The 16,663-nt window shown below is 41.6% G+C and overlaps 1 protein-coding gene across 4 annotated transcripts in view; it reads left to right on the forward strand.

Annotated features, from left to right (window-relative positions):
- adam11 (ADAM metallopeptidase domain 11) overlaps positions 1 to 16,663 on the forward strand; it is a 27,332-nt gene continuing 10,669 nt past the window's right edge. For all 4 annotated transcript variants that reach the window (XM_046378124.1, XM_046378123.1, XM_046378126.1 and 1 more), the window contains exons 1-13: positions 1 to 1,684; positions 1,970 to 2,121; positions 4,967 to 5,043; positions 5,557 to 5,623; positions 11,145 to 11,227; positions 11,530 to 11,587; positions 12,989 to 13,052; positions 13,759 to 13,877; positions 15,112 to 15,186; positions 15,351 to 15,422; positions 15,548 to 15,714; positions 16,232 to 16,316; positions 16,482 to 16,572. In XM_046378124.1, coding sequence (XP_046234080.1) covers positions 1,627 to 1,684; positions 1,970 to 2,121; positions 4,967 to 5,043; positions 5,557 to 5,623; positions 11,145 to 11,227; positions 11,530 to 11,587; positions 12,989 to 13,052; positions 13,759 to 13,877; positions 15,112 to 15,186; positions 15,351 to 15,422; positions 15,548 to 15,714; positions 16,232 to 16,316; positions 16,482 to 16,572 — 1,168 coding nt within the window. In that variant the 5' untranslated portion in view covers positions 1 to 1,626. The remainder of the gene's footprint in view (positions 1,685 to 1,969; positions 2,122 to 4,966; positions 5,044 to 5,556; positions 5,624 to 11,144; positions 11,228 to 11,529; positions 11,588 to 12,988; positions 13,053 to 13,758; positions 13,878 to 15,111; positions 15,187 to 15,350; positions 15,423 to 15,547; positions 15,715 to 16,231; positions 16,317 to 16,481; positions 16,573 to 16,663) is intronic.

Genomic DNA, 16,663 nt, shown 5'->3' on the forward strand with positions numbered 1-16,663 from the left:
GGGCAGCAGAGGGTTGATGTGTGCCGTCTCGCTTATCAGCCCAGCGTTCAGCTGACACCAACAATATTTGATATCTTATCTCCAAGCCTTGCTATGCAACCCTGTACTATCCAGATTTGATGGATTGAAGAGATCCTTTGCATGATTGGCACATCAGCTTGTCATCCACAGAAGGGAGAACAATCTTACCTTTAAACTTTGGAGGCCTTTTTGCTGTTTTGCACTTTGTGAATTTTGTTAGAAATAAGTAAGGAATGTGGGAATTGGATTTTATGAGGGTGTAATTTCCAAAAGGAGGTTTAAGTTCAAGTGAGATATAAAGCTCAAAATGTTCTGGTGAAAGTATTTGGCACATCTGCCCACACACACTCCCTTTTCACAAGTTTTCTGTCTGTGGGGTTGATGATGTTTATCAAGCTAGCCTAAAATCTGTTTCCCAATGTTACAACAATAAAAGCATCGGGGCATTTTCTATGATTGCCCTCAACAGATGGACCTGACTGGCTGTCAGGTGTTTTATTTTCCATTCCTGTAAGATCCAAGTGATTATTAGGAGCTACTTTTTATGTTGGCTTAAAAATTGGGATAGAAAGTTGTTTTGATTTCTGCTGTTTCTAAAGCCAAGACAGAAACTTCCCTATTGAAGTACACTTACTACAGGAAAAGCATTCGAAAAAAATCAGGCATTCAGTGAAGAGTGGAGGTGCAGAATTGCACAAAACTTTTGCATCTGATTTTTCTTTTCAATTTTTAACTTTACATGCTTGAATACACACTGGCTTTTTTCATTTTTTATTTTTCTAAAGGCATTAAAAGTCACTTGAATATTAAAGTCACAGGACTTTATGGGTGTGTTTCAGCTTTGCCTGACCTCCAGCTGTGATCAGATCCTGATTCAAATGTTAAATCCTGAATTATGTGATATTGTGGTTTTTAAACTGTGACGCTCCCACCTCAAACCAGACAGACCACAGAGGAAAACACAAATTCAGAATTTACCAAAAGCCATCAGGTTCTCTGGCTGGTTAGGCTTCAGGCTGCACATATGAGAAAAGAAAAACGTTAAGTCAGGATTTGGGTTAAGATATTTTAACTAGGTCTGCTTATATGATTCCTATCAGCTGGAAGCAACTTATGCCTAAAGGCTCGCTGTTTTCCTTTTAAAGAATAAACGTGTGTTCTAATGCTAAAAGAACTAAAATGTTTTAGGATTTAGGCGTGTAGTTTATGGTGTTTACTTCATATTAAGTCTTCGAGCATATCGTCAAAGAGCGTGGGTGGACCCGTCGAGCCCCACGTGCTCCTTGTTTCCAGGTCCACGGCTCCTCGCGCAGCCTCATTGCCTCGCGTGAGCCCAGGCCGTTTGTGTGATCGCGCGGCGGAGCTCGGAGACACCGTCACGCACCATGCCGCTGGAGCCGAGCAGAGGGCTCGCTCCGTCCGGGCGCGTTTAACTCACCAGATGCCGGGAGCGAGCTGAGAAATGCGGGCGCCGCGTTCAAAGGACCCCCGCTGTTCTGTTTGTGTTCAGTGTCAACAACAGTCCCGCTGCAGCTCCGCTCACGCCTCTTTTCAGTCCTTTTAACGGCGCTGCACCGAGGAAATCACCAGGACTATGTGAGCATCATGCTCGCTGTGAGATGCCTGCTGTTCGCTGCAGTGTGTGCACGGTGCGCCGTGACAGGTAAGAGGCTTTGCTTTTACTTTAAGATTTAGTTTATTACAGGCGACTTGTGTTCAGTGATTAGAACTGTAAGAGTGAATAGTTTTTGTCCATTATTGCATCCACTTAACCTGCCCTCTCTGATTACAAGGACCGTGTAATTGTTGCATCGGTGTCAACAAGAGGACTGCAGAAAATAAGACATTTAACACGACAACCTTATATTTAGATCTCCATTGCGCCTTAGTTTGCTCTCTGGCTTTTCATCCTGAACACGCACCGAACCATCTCCTGTGTCCTCCGCAGGGCTGAGGGGATGGGTGAGTCCGGGGGGAAGGCTACCGCCTGCAGAGGAGGTCGTTCAGCCCAAGAGACTCTTGCAACAGATCCACTCCCAGGAAGAGCTGCTCCACAGCCGCCTGGACACCCGGGTCAGCAACTACACAACTGGGGTGCAGGTGAGTTTCTTCTGCATGTGTGACTTGTCTCATATCCATCCATGCAAAACACCAGAGCTCAGCGCACACCCCCCCTTCATTTAATCACTGTTTCTACATAATCTAAAGAGTAGCTGTTGTGATCGAATTATGAGCCAGGTTTCTCCAGTAAATGGACATCATTTATGCTTTGCAAACGTGAAAGACTGACTGCAAAAGCAGACCTTGATTAAGCTCCACTGGGAGAAGGTTCCTTTGTCCCAGTGAAGAATGGATCAGTTCAAAGATGACATGAAGACTGTCCGATCTCTAATTCACCACCGTCTATAAGAATCCTCCCATCAGTGAAACTTCAGATTTATTAAAGGAGTTGAAATAGATGCATTGCAGTTATTGTTATTGAGGAACGTTCTTTTGAATATAATGAATTATTTTCATTTTTTTTTATGCTTCAGTTTCCATTTTTGCCTTTATTACAGTGTCAGTGCAGCAGGACAACATATCCACTCATCAGCACCGTTAGCTGTATTATTGTATGTCCCCACTATGTGCAACGTGCCGCAGTTTTTCCAACTCAGCTGCCCCACCCTGTAACCTCAAAATAAAACAAAGAATATTTGTCAGATTACTACAGAATTAAAGAAATTACTCAATAAATAGATAAATACACGAGATGAAAAGAGAAAACAAATATGTACAAGACAGCTGGTTTGTCCCTACTTTTGAGGTCGTGCATCTGCCACTCCTACCTCACCCTGTGATGCCCAGCTTGCTTCGGCCACAACAGAGCAGAAAGTTCATCCCACCTGCCTCACCCCCTGACCTCCCTCACCCTTATGGTTGCCTCCTCCATGTAGTCCATTAGATAATATTTCACACCTCTGTCCTCTCTCGTTACCTTCGCTATGAACACTGTCTGTCAGTGGATATGACACAGGTCTGACCTTGAGCTGCCCTCTGTGGTCAGCGTCTCGTGATCTCATTCTTTCTTTCTTTCTGAGACTGTGGAAGCCCTCTGAAAGATGTGTGCCGTTGTTTTCTGTGTCTGAGTGCTGCCAAGATGCAGAATGTGAATTTGGATGTTAGGCAGAATCAACTGGAAATGAGTCCTAACATGCAAAGCTTTTTTTTTTTTTGGTAAGCTGTTCATAAGGCTTTTTAAAATGTTCATCAAATAGTCAGTGGTTTTGCTGGAGAGGGGACACGCTCCCTGTACAGAAAGAAAAGGCTTTTTCTGACGATACAAATATGCAAACGTATACTTTATAAGGTCCAATTAGCAAATGTTTTGTATTTATTCTGTGAAATATAGTTTAACAGCTACTTTTTTTCTATTATTTTAAATTGTAGTCCTTTTTGTGTCTATCAACTATAAAATTCATTGTCTTGAGCTGACATATTGTGCAGTTTTTAAAATGTAATATTTGGGGCTTGACATGGAAATAAAAAATATAACAATTAAAAAAAACCCTTCACAGTCAGTGCTCTGATGCAGCTTTCTTATCTCTGCTTGCAGGCTCCACTGCGGGTTTAAACTCTACAGTATGTGGACCCAGTGGAGGTTTAGATTGATACTAAGTGGTTTGCAGAGAGTGCATGTTAATACTAATGAGACCTGCCTTTAAAATGGCCTGTAAGTACCGATGGGATCCACCACAGAGCTCTCTCTTATCTTGTGGATGGGCTTCACCTTGGAGCAAGGTTACACAGAGCTGATGAGCCACAATCACCCAGTTTTATCCGAAAAGCCTCAGGGATGGATGGATGAGGCTATCTCACCCTCGGGGAGAAGTCACTGTGGGAGCACGCCCCTTTATTATCACAGTCTTTTGTTGCATTGGTTAAACTATCTCAAACTGAAAGTCCATCAGTCTTCTGTCCTCCTCCACTCTCTCTTTATACTGTCACATTTTTTCCACAGGATCTTACTCATAGTTTCTTGAAAGAACGAAATACTTGACAAATTAGTTAGTTATTTGTTTTGAGATAGCGTCTGAGACTAGCACATGCATGCATGATGTATATGAATTAAAGATGCGTGATTTATTAATCTAAAAGTAACTTTAGTCGCCTAAGTGTTCAGTTTTCTACCAGTATTTTGATGTCTCGCCCTCCTTGCAGAGCTGTGAGAGACAAACGAGGAACTGTAGCACGAAATGACTGCGTGACCTTGAGTTGGAGGGCCGTTTACATTTTCCATATTGTAATTTGACTACTGATACTTCTGTCTACTCTGCACATGTGGCACCTGCATGTGTTCGTCCTGGAACAGGCAGGGATCCCTCTTCTGTTGCTCTTCCTCTGTAACTCCTCAGCATTTTTCCCCCCAGTTAAAGGTCAAATTGAAACTCTGCGTATGAAGGATGTGTACTAATTTGCACAGGCCTGTGAGGCACATTTGTGATTTTGAAATTTAGAAATAAATTACCTTAAAATTGGCTTGATTAGGCGTTGGACTGCCATGTTGCTGTACAAAACCGCAACATGAAAACCCTGAAGAAGAATAAATGCAAATACACTTTATACTACAGAAAGCACTAAAGCAGGTTTTATAAATATAAATAAATAAATAAAGTAAAACACCCTTGATTTTTTAGTGTGCCATTACCAGATAATCTCTCAAACATCTAATCTAATTGCAGATGGTGGTGCAACAGCTCAAAGTAAGACATCAGCAAAACGAAGTGATTGATCAATCAATCAATCAATCAGATTCATTTTTGGGGGTGGCTACTTAAGTCAGTATTTCAGTAAATAAACAAAATGTTATTATTAATCCTCGCCCCACCTTTTTTTTTTCCTTCTCTGTCTCCTGTGCCTTGTTCTCCAAACTTCCTTTCCTTCAATCCCTCCTTCACGTCCTCAGCCCATCCATCTGGCCCAAAGCAGCTTTTTGGTGGAGGCCTTCGGGACATCCTTCATCCTTGACCTGGAACTCAACCAGTAAGTCAACACAAATGCCTGCAAAGCATCAACACATCCACAACTCGGAGGCACCGAACATTGTTTAATGATTTTCTCACAGCAGTCACTGACATGTCAGTACTTGCTTGTATGTGGTTACTATCTCTGTTCTTCCGCCCACCTACGGTATTGTACTGCATGTCCTGTGCGTTGGTGTTATACGGACTGGCTGCGGGCTAAACGACATTATAAATGTATACCTCCCGTCCTCCACCTTCTCACTTGATAACACACTTTGCTCTAATGGATTGCATTTGTGTAATACCTTTCACTGGCTTTCTAAGCAGATAAATGAGTTTTCACACGTTTGGGTTTTACCTGTGAATCAGCCATTTGCTGATCCAGTCACAATAATGAATAATGACACATAATAGCTTCCTGTAGTCATACAGTGCCACAATCTCGCTTTGTCAAACAATTACGGAAATGTTAAATTCAAGTTGAAATTAAATGGTAGAATTATATTAATTTTTTCCTTTGGTTTCTCTCCAGCAACCTTCTGTCTACAGACTATGTGGAACGTCACTATGAAGAAGACGGGCAGCTGTCACAGAATATGGTAAGACTATCTGAGAAATGGTTTGACATTTTATGAAACAAACTTGTTGACTTTCTTTCTGAGACTCCGATGAGAAGACTGTTGCCGCTGGTATTGATTTTCTCACCTGACGTTTCACAAGAAAACGATGACGCATAGTTTCTAAAATGTCAGACTATTCCTTTAATGGACTCTTGACAAACATTCCAGAGATTGAGGGGGAGGGATATGACATCCAACAAAGGTCACTGGTTGGAGCCAAATCTGCAGTGGCTGCAACCATGCAGCCATGTGGTGCAAGCTGCAACCATTCAGCATCGAGTTTTGATCCAGACATCCTCATTTCTATCAAGAATTTAGTAGATGTCGGTGAGCTAGTTTTCCATCACCGCCAGTTTGATAGAAATGAATTGTCTGCCAGTGACTACAGCCGGTGTGTATTCGAGTGGATGGATGGTTTCCGATGGATGCAGCTTTCTAGCTGCAGTTTCACACAGACCGAAGAATGAATTGTTTTTATTGTCTACTCTGTCATGCATTATGAATTTGAGCAAACTGCACCATAATATGTATGCGCCCAGTTTGTTGACACAGTCTCAGAGATGGGCCGCTAATGCAGACTCTTAGCACTTTCAGAGGAGATGATGTCTTTCTCTCTGTATTCTTTGCTTTATTTTAGCCTCTGTGCCTTTCTCGCTATCTAGCTCTGTCTGTACTTCACTCTCTTTTTCTCTGCCAAAGACCACCTGACCAATCAGTAGATGGTTGCCATGGGTACTAGCAGTCATCAGCAGCAGCAGCAGCAGCTAGGGTTTATTTTGTCGTGTCGTGAGGGGAATTCAAATAATGTCCATCTTCAGAACCAACTTAACCAGATCCTATAACCCCCCCCCCCGCCCTGATCTTTTGCAACCAGATGCGCATTAGCACAGTCATTGATTTAGATGTTTGTTTGCACAGGCTGAAAACAAACAAATGACCAAAAAAAAAAAAAGCCCAAAACAAACCATTGAATATTGTCTGCAGATAGAGGAAAAAACCCCACCTGGGATAGTTCATTATCTCCCCCTCAATATAATATAAAACAATAATAACAATAATATCATAGATAACATGATAATAATAATATCATAGATGTGTGCAGATTATATAAGAAAAAAACAGAAAATCTTCATGCCTCTTCTGCAATTTTGATAAAAGTGCTTCATAAGTTTGTATAATGTTAATGTGTCTGGGAAGCTAAGACTTAAGGCATTTTTGTTACTGTGAAGAGAGATCGTTAATCATTTTGTGGAGCTCAGTTGATAAGGTCAGCTAGAGGGCGTCTTTGTTGGTCTCTACATGTTTATAATATGTCATTTTTTCCACAGAAAATAGCAAAGATAGTAGTAGGTAGTCTGGAATATTTAGTGACCTGGCAGAATATATAAGAGACTATGTTTGGCAAAAAAAAATGATATAAGTTGAGAATAATAGTAGCCCAAGATTGGATCCTTGAGGCACACCTTGAGGTAATGGTAAGCCTGTTAATTTAACAGAAATTTTAACCATAAATACACATATTCAATAAAGTGCCCTTATTTTCTGTGCCAAAAGCTTTTGAAAGAGTTAGGTACAAATATATGAATTAATGTTAAATGCTGTAGACATTATGTCCATCGTGTATGTCCGTCATGTCCACCTTTATGTCACGTCATGTCACATCTTTAAGTAGTTGTTACTATATAAATGGATATTTGTGAGAATCCCTTTGAGATGAATAGTTGTTCACATGTAAAACCATTTATCCATAAAAATGGTTGGCAAATTTCAATTAACAGTATTTATTATATTTGCATGTTTGAAATGCCATATGAACTTAATTTTCCAATACAAATGTTCATATTTTCTTCTCTGCATGCAGGAATTAGACCCTGGTGTGTGCAGCCCCCTACCCTGTCACCACCATTTTCACCTTGATTTATTTAGTTTTATTGACATGCCTATAAAATGCTCTTGCCTTTGTGTCTGTCACGTTTTTTTATTGGTCCCTATGGATCTATGCTATTGTGCTGAGTGGGTGACTGGCTACCTCAGATTAAATCTCAGTGACACACTACTAAAAGAGGAATTGAATTAGGGATGGAGATGGGCTGAATTGATGGCAGCCATTTCATGTATTTGCCAGTGTGCTGCTGAATACTTGCTTATTTGATTTCTGACAATCATCAGCCTTGTTTTTTTTTTTTCATATTTCAGAATTACTTGGTACGCAGTCACACAGACTAATTAATTAATAGTCAATGTCCACCACCCTCTAGCAGCTTGTGGCAGTGCATATAATCGCAGAACCTGAATTAGCTGCAGTCAAGCACAATATGAGGGAGATGGGGTGGGGGTAAAGATAGTATTATCCATCTCTTAGTGTTTATTCCTAAATAGTTTCACAGTTAAATTATTCAATCGGTCTTTGCCTTCCAGCATCTCTTTATTTGATCTGAATAAATATGTTTTTCTTACCAATCCGGGAATGCTAACATCCCCAACTGATGCTTTCGTTCTTTTTTGTCTTCCTTTGACTTTACATCAGCTCCTGTTCTTTCATTACTTTTGCTTCACTCCTGTCAGCTCAACACTGCTGAGTCAAAGTCCAGACATCAAGTAAACTCCAGCTTTTCTAATTCATTTAGATTATGATGTCAAATTTAATCTTTACTGACTCCACAGGATGTCATTCTTTATTTGCTTTCATTTTTGTGTGCAAGCAGTTTTTGTCCCATGGAGTCACTCACCCCTTATGTCCTGCCTCTAATGTCATGCTTACATGTCCGTGTCCTCGGAAGCCTTCATTTCTTGTACAACATGATTTATTTACCTGTGCGAGTGGCCATTATATGTCTTCTCTAAAATGTGCACTCAGTCGCTCAAAGTCAGCGTGGGTCTGCTGTGTTAGGCAATTTGATTTCCTCCATTTAGCCTTGTAATCCTACCTTTTTATTTATTTATTATCTTGCCCCAGACTAAGTGCTGCATGTGGGCTGTCTCACTATTCGGTATGAATGATTAAAGTCCTTTTCTTCCTCAACAGATCAGTTGGGCCTGAATTCAAATAAGCTCAATGAAAAATAATGGGGCTAACTTACTCCTATATAAAATAAGATGAGATATAAATAAACAATATTGGTTGAGACTGGAGAAAATATAAAATTTAGAAATTAATCAAATGTAACACTGAGCTTTGGCTAAATGGAAGCCTCATACCTTCATCACATGAAACTAGCGCTAACCCAATTACAGGTTTGCAGTTTTTAGCAGCTTCCTTAGTGTAATCAGATCAGCGTAAAACACCAAAACAGACTAAATGGATTAACATCAAAAGCAAACCAGCACTGTTTGTCCTCTGAGAGCCGAGACATCCTGTGTGACAGATGGACAGACTCAGCTTCATCTAACTCTCCTCCATGCTGGACTCGCACCTTATCAGGAGTTAAAGGACTGATTTTAGCTTTTCCTCTGGCCTGTGCGTGAATGACGTGATGCCGTAGTTGACAGACAACAGACAGACAACCAGGTCAGCCATTGATTTCTCATAAACAGGAACCTGGCTCACTGCGTGATTTAGAGAGGATTTTTGGTGTATGGTTGCCTTTTTTTTTTTTTAGATTCAGCGATTAAGCCACATAATGCACAGGAACAGCTCATTGTTGTTGAATGAAAGAAAGCTGTGCTGTGGTCTTCTTTGTATTGGTTAATTGCGAGTTCATACTTGACTCGAAAGAGCGTCTGAGTGATTTTCAAGGTTTGATTCGCAGCTCAGAGTAAAGATTCACCAAGCATAAAGAACAGCAGGATCTTCATGGCTCTTCTATTTTTGCTTTGTCAGCCATGCCAGACAACAGCAGGCTCAGGTGGCAGACATGACTTATTGGGGTTCGTTACAAACACCTGAAACTGACCTTCTGTTTCACACACTCACACTCATGAATGTAATATGATTGTAATCTCCATCGATTTAGATGAGGCCTGCTTAAAAAGAAAAAAAAAATCCTCCCCCGATTGTAATTCTGTTTATTTTCTTCTCAGTTGCTTTTGTTAGCTCACACATTTAAACACATGCGCATGCTGCCTGACTGACAGTGCAGGTCTCCTCTCTGATTGTCGTAATCTGATCATTCCTGCGCTGGGAGAGGCAATGTGGAAACACTATAGTGAAAACATGATCATCCAGTTGGAGCCTTTAAGAGGCTGATTATGACCAATCAGGTGAAGTTATCTGGAAGCAGGGTGTGCAGGTCATACCTTAACAGCAGTTCTGCAAAAGTATAAGCTCAAACTGGCACACAAGTTTTTCCTATTTATGTTATATACATTTTCCCTTATATTAAAGGGGCACTCCACTCCACCGCTTTTCGGTGAGCTTTCTAAAATCTGGGAGAATTGATCAAGCAGTGTCACTGGGAGGGAATGAACTACAAACCAAAATAAATAATCCAAAGCCTGACATACAAATGGAGGTCTTTAGACTTTAGACTTTAGAGGTCTTTGCTCTTCTGACCTCAATAAATGCACACTTCAATCGATGGTTGAAGACAATCTGTTGGTTTATAAAGTCTTTACTGGGATCAAATGAAAAAACAATATTGGGAAACAAATTTAGCATGAGGGATTATAAATCAGAAAAAGATAAAATATCAAGAGTCAGACCAAACATTTTGTAGCCAAGCTTCAACCTCCACGGCTGACAAATGGACGCGGACCTGCCAAAAACTGCAGTTCCTTGAATGAACACTTGAGGCTGGCACCAACAGCGAGTCAATCTCCACGGACACTCCTGCCATGTTAAAATGACCAACTTTACAGCAGAAATAAACACTTTTACAGCCTTGTGTAAAACATCTGTGTTTGCTGGTTTAAAAACGCGTTTACATCTGCAAGAAAACATTACGATCAGGTTTCTGTGTAGAAGTCGTTTTTTTTTTTTGGAATCCTGCCCAGTTTGTATTCTCAGTACAGACCTCTGCTTCAGTGTAAGGAAACGTTTGACTGTTGACTGCTGTCATGTGATTTGATGCTTAATTCAGTCAATGTCAAGGTCAAACAAAGCCCACTTTCTCTTTAAAAATTTGAAAGTAACATCTGACTTTAATTCGCGCTCTGCATGTTTACTTACACTTACTTTACTATACAATGAAACCCGAGGCCTGCTGCTAAGTCTCTCCCATTTGACCCCTGTCCTCCTCGCGCTTTAATTGCTCTCTCAATCACTCAAACATTCAAACGCACCACACGCACTCAGCTTTTCCTCTGTGAAACCGAACTCAGCTGCATCCTTTGTAGGTGTAGGTTTTCCTGGACACTGAGTCGTACAGTATTCACTGATATCCTTCAGTCAACCCACCAGGTCAGCTGGAGGCCCCGGGCTGACAGTAAATACCTGTCCTGTATGTATACAAGGGCCAGGAGATCAACCGGTGCTGGTTTCATTTTCTGAAATTTTGACGTTAACATGTTACTGGATGGTGGAGGGTCCAGTGTCTAACTGTGCTTGATGATTTGTTTCCAGGGAGGAGAGCACTGTTACTACCATGGTCATCTGCGGGGGCTGCCGGACTCCTGGGCTGCTCTTTCTACCTGCCACGGCCTGCAGTGAGTTGAATATGTTGAACAAACCTCACCTCACCTGAAATCTTTGCTCCAGTTTGTAATGGACCAATCACAATCATTTACTAATATGGGATGGGTTTGCTATGATGACTGAAAGAGGAGCCTCACAAGTCCAGTCCAATTATTATATATTTGAATAATTTTAAGGATTCGTCACGCTGTTGTGCATACAGGTTGTAATTATTATGCCTGTGTGAATGTGTAAGACCCAGCCTGGAGTGAACACAGCAGGATGTTACAGCCTACCTGGGGACATCTGTGTGAGTCCGCGTTGTTTGTTTCAGGGGGATGTTTTCGGACGGGAACTTCTCGTACGCCATCGAACCTGTTGAGGGTGGTGAGGTGAGTCTGGACACACACACACATATATATTATCCAGGTTCTCAGCATCAAATCAACGCTGCAACAAGGTCATGGAGTCAATCCTTCAAATTCATCAACATGTGCTTGAGTCTCTCCGTCTCTATATCCCGCCACGACTTCCCGCCAGTTCACACAGAGTTATTCTGCCTCCGTTTCTGGGTATCTGTATGGAAAGTATTGAGTTGATACACAATCCACCACAACTGAAACAAATCTCCTGTCTCATATCTGAGGGAGACATCACCTCACAGAAACGGGAGGACGGTTAAAGTGATCCACAAAACCAGAAAGTTTAGGAGGCTTTTTCGATTTCAAAAACACTATATTAAGAATAGTTTTAGTATTAAAAAGAAATAAATGTATAACAGAGTGGCTGGAAGGAGTGGGAGAGAAATGCTCACAGAACAGAAGAGGCTGAGCTTTTTTTTCCATTAAGGCCCTCAGTAATCGAAGTACAGCTCAATTACATAGACTGGAGAGATGGATCAATGGCCTCCCAGCTCATCTTCAAACTCCCTCACTCTCTCTCTCGCTCTCCTCGACTCTCTATCTCAGATGGGTCATTTTCATAAAGTATTTATCCCCAGCTCAAGTGTACCACAGCGTCCACTAGTGTTATTGCCATTATGACAGCCCAGTAATTGATTAATAATGCATCGGAGCACTTTCCTTCCCGTTGAGCCGTCTACCTCAGAGGACACGTTTCAGCACTTTCTCACATGGAAAAACTGCGGACTTAAAGTTCAGGATGAGAAGAAGTCGTTTGAGTTATTTTAAAAGCATGTTTTTCTTTTGTTTGAGGGGGCATAACTCGGTTATAACTAAGATTTTTTCATGTCTGCATATTCATGTTCTGTCAATACTGTTAATCAAAGCAGGATAGTTTAAAAGTCTGTTTGTTTCATAAGAAGATTACCAAATGAAAAGATGCTAATAGGATTTTTCAGTTTCAGATTCTAAGAGGTAATTTTGTTGCTTTTAATGCTTAAAACTTAAATTGTTTTTTCAAGTTTTGAATATCAAATTTTATTTTTTTTCTCTTTTCTCTTTAAAACACGCTACTTTACTTGAGTAACGGTAACTTGTCACACTGTTGAAGTAGAGGACAACCTAATCTGGCTCGTGTTTGGACCCAGCATACGTAATTATATTCTGTCAGAATTTACTGCAGACACAAATGCAAAGATAAGTTAGACTCTGCGGCGTGATTTCCTGCCCGCTGTGGTCTGACTGGGGTTTTCCTCCAGCTTTTACTTTGTAGAGCCTTAATAGTTCTAATTTGGTCGCAAAACCTTTTTTGTTTTTACTCCAAGCTCAGTGATTTCACTAATTTCCGCCTCCTCTCATGCTTTATCTGTCACTTGTTATGACACCTTTCAGGAGCAGAATGACCACATTGTGTATCGTGTGACTGACATGGACCTCGTTCCAAACACCTGCCCAGGTAGGACCACCGTCAGACTTACACCAAAACTCCTCTCAGTTACTTTCCTCCAGATACAAAATCCTGTTTGTTTCTTTGTCTGACCTCCTAAGCCTTAGTGACTCAGTACCTGCAATCCAGTTAAAGACTTTAACAACATCTCAAACTTGACTTTGAGTGCATAATTTTCTTTTCTTTTACAAAAATTAAGATTTTGAACAAACCGGGACAGGATGCACCTTTTTTACTGATAAACAAAAGGCTGCTTGCTCTTACTTGTTTGGAGACCTCATGTCCAGCCTTGACATTGAACAATCTAAAAATAATCAAATATTCTGTAACACAAGTCTGTCTCTTTCTTTACTCTACAGCGTGCAATGTCCTCCTCAGGTTGTCCAGCTGCCCTCCTCGCCCTTGCTGAACGTCTCATTTGGCAGCCTTTCCTCTTTGTCCCTGACATTCGTCCGCCTCTCTGGATTCATCTCCCCCCACTTCTTCCTGTCACCCAACCTCCCCCACCTCCTCACCCCTCTCCCCCCTTCCCATTTGGCCAGTTACACTCTCTCCTTTCCTCCTCCCTCCTCAGCTGGCTGTGTGATATTGATTTCTCCTGCAGATCAGTGGACTAAAATACATGGTTACATCAAGCCCCGGACTGATGACTAGCCACTTTTCTCTCTCACTCTCACTTACTCTGTGCGTGTGTGTGTTTGTGTGTGTTTCCCAGGATGCTCCCTGAACAGCACAAAGCCTGAAGGGCAGACAAACCGCCACAGCGAAAGAGACAGCTGGTCTGAAGAGGAGAAGCCCGTCTTTACACAACGCCTGAGACGCTCAAAAAGACAAGTCAGTTTTCAGTCTATCTCTCTGTTTCCCAACACGCATCTCCATGTGCACATGCAGGAACATATCACGTGCATTGCAGCAAGTGTCACCAGGATGGAAAAATCAGATTTCACATATGCAAACACAATTAATATTTTACAGAGAGACAAGTGTCACATGTCTGTAGGAGATTTTTTAAAATCTGAGAAAAGGAGTCATGTGATGCCGCTCGATGACTTCTGGAGTCATTCAGTCTAATTAAAGACACCGAAGATGCTTGTCCTCTGCTGCATCGTTTGTGAGGTTATTGGCCGTGCTTGCGTGGCTGTAGTGATGTTAATGTTGGTCAGGCCATCACTTTGATCCAAACTTAACTATCAGAAAATTGGTACAGACATCAGAGTTCCCCTCAGGTTTAACTGTAATAACTTTGGTGATGTCCTGGCTTGTCATCTGGTGCTATCATCAGCTCAAAATTTTTTCCACTGCTTCAGTTTATGACATTCCCATGAGCTGTACTTCATGTTTAGTGCCAGTTAGCAAATGTTAGCATGTTAACACACTGATTATTTTAAACTTTATGGATATGGCCACACATGCACGAAATCAGCATGTAAGGAAAAAAAAAGTTAGAAATAAAATATTCATCATATTGTTTAAATAATCCAGTGCAGAGTTTAGGTCCTGTGGATCTTTGGCTTATCAGTTTATTGAGTTGCCTTTTCAATATTCCTGAAGTTTAATTGATCTTTTTGTAGCTCTGGTTACATATTCTCTCTCTACTTTCTTACAGTGTGTTTAATTTGCCAAAAAGCCTTTTTATCATGACAACCCTAATGCTAACATTAGCATTTAGCCTCATGATGTAATTTAAAGCTATTTTAAGTTCATTATCTGTTTTTTTTATGTCATCTTGTTCCCTAATGCCATCCATTAACTCAGAATGTATTATTATTATTGATGGGAATTAAGATTATAGTTACAAAAATAATTAATTTTCCTCCTTGTTCAACTGCTGAACTAATCTGAAACAAAAGCTGCTCTTTATCTTTTTTCCCAAGTTGTTGTTGCCCTCTCAAGGACAAAGACAAGAGTTTCACCAGCATCAGCAGGCGTGGGTGTGTGTCCCTAATGTGATTAATGGTTTCACCTGCTGGGTTTGCCTGTGTGTGCTCGTTGTGTTTATGTGTGTCTGTTTGTCCTGTGTGAAGGTGATTATGACAGCCTGTTTGGATTTCTTTTGCTCCCCCTGCAGGTGCGGCGAGGTCAGCGCACCGTCCAGACTGAGACCAAGTACATCGAGCTGATGGTGGTCAATGATCATGAACTGGTAGGTGTGAAGCTGTTTTCATTTATCTTATCTCTGCTGCTACTGCATGAAAGCAATAATTAAAAAGTGTGACCTTTAAGTATTTAATCTGTTGGTGCTCTGTTGTGTTGGTTCATAGTCGGGAAACAAATGAAAGCGACACAGCATTTTTCTCCTCTTTTTAGTTTGTGCAGCTCCGTCGGTCGGCCACTCAGACCAAGAACTTTGCCAAAGCGGTGGTGAACATGGCCGATGCGGTGAGTTGAAATATCTTTTATGATATAATTTTCATCTCGTTTCCATGTCCGATTTGGTCTCAGATCGTGTTGACGGCTGTCGTGTAACCTCAGCTTGTTCTTGATTTTGTTCTTGATGAATCCAGATCTACAAGGAGCAGCTCAACACTCGCATCGTCCTGGTGGCCATGGAAACCTGGTCTACTGAAAACAGGGTCTCTGTGGGCGATGACGCCCTGCTCACCCTGCGCGACTTCATGAAGTACAGGAAGGAGAGCATCAAGGAGCGCTGCGACGCTGTTCACCTCTTCTCGTGGGTTCAGTGCCCTTCCTCCTCCTCCTCCTCCTCCTCCTCCTACCAAAGCCTTTGCCTTCTCCTCCTCTTAACTTTTCCTTTTCCCACTCCCTCCCTTTTCTTCTTTGTCATTTCCTCCTCCTCTGTTTTCATCTTCTCCTCCTATTTTTTATTCTCCCTGTTCTTCTTCTTCTTCATCATCTCTTCTTCTTCCGTTCATCCTCATCCTCGTACTCCTTCATCGTTTTCTCCTCCTTCTCCTCTTATATCTTGACCCCCTTGTTCTCATTCTCCACTTTCTGTCTGTTCGTCTTCCCGACTCCTCTTCCTCCTCCTCATCCATCTACTTCTTCTTCTTCATCTCTTCCTTCACACCCCTTTCATCTTCTCCTTCTCCTTTTTCTTCTCCTCTTTCTTCTTCGTTTTCTCCTCTTCTTTTTCTTCTTGGGGGACACAAAGGAGGACTCCTTCTCTTACCCCTTCACCTTACCCTCCTCCTGTTATTATTACTGCAGTATCCCTTTCTTTTCTACAGGGGGAGGACGTTCATGAGTAGCCGCAGTGAGGCGGCCTACATCGGGGGCATCTGCTCACTCACCAGGGGTGGAGGCATCAATGAGGTGAGACTTGCGTCCTTTGCACGCCACAGATCACAGTGACTGGTTACAAATCATATCATAAAGTTTTTCAGAAGTAATGAATTGACCTCATGAATCTGTACTTCAGGCCAGTTTACTCTTTTGTCTGGTGGTTGTCATTAACTTTATCCATACGTGTGTCTTCAGTTTGGCAGTGTGGGCCCCATGGCCATCACACTGTGTCAGAGTCTTGGCCAGAACATTGGCATGCTGAGAAACAAAGAGAGACCGGCTGCTGGTAAGACCAACACACACTGAAGGCATCAGTTTAGACCTTTCACGAGGTTTTGTGAGAATACAATATCTCGTATGTGTAGTTTTTCCTTCCT

Source organism: Scatophagus argus, chromosome 21, assembly GCF_020382885.2.
Source record: "Scatophagus argus isolate fScaArg1 chromosome 21, fScaArg1.pri, whole genome shotgun sequence".
Lineage (NCBI taxonomy): Eukaryota > Metazoa > Chordata > Actinopteri > Scatophagidae > Scatophagus > Scatophagus argus.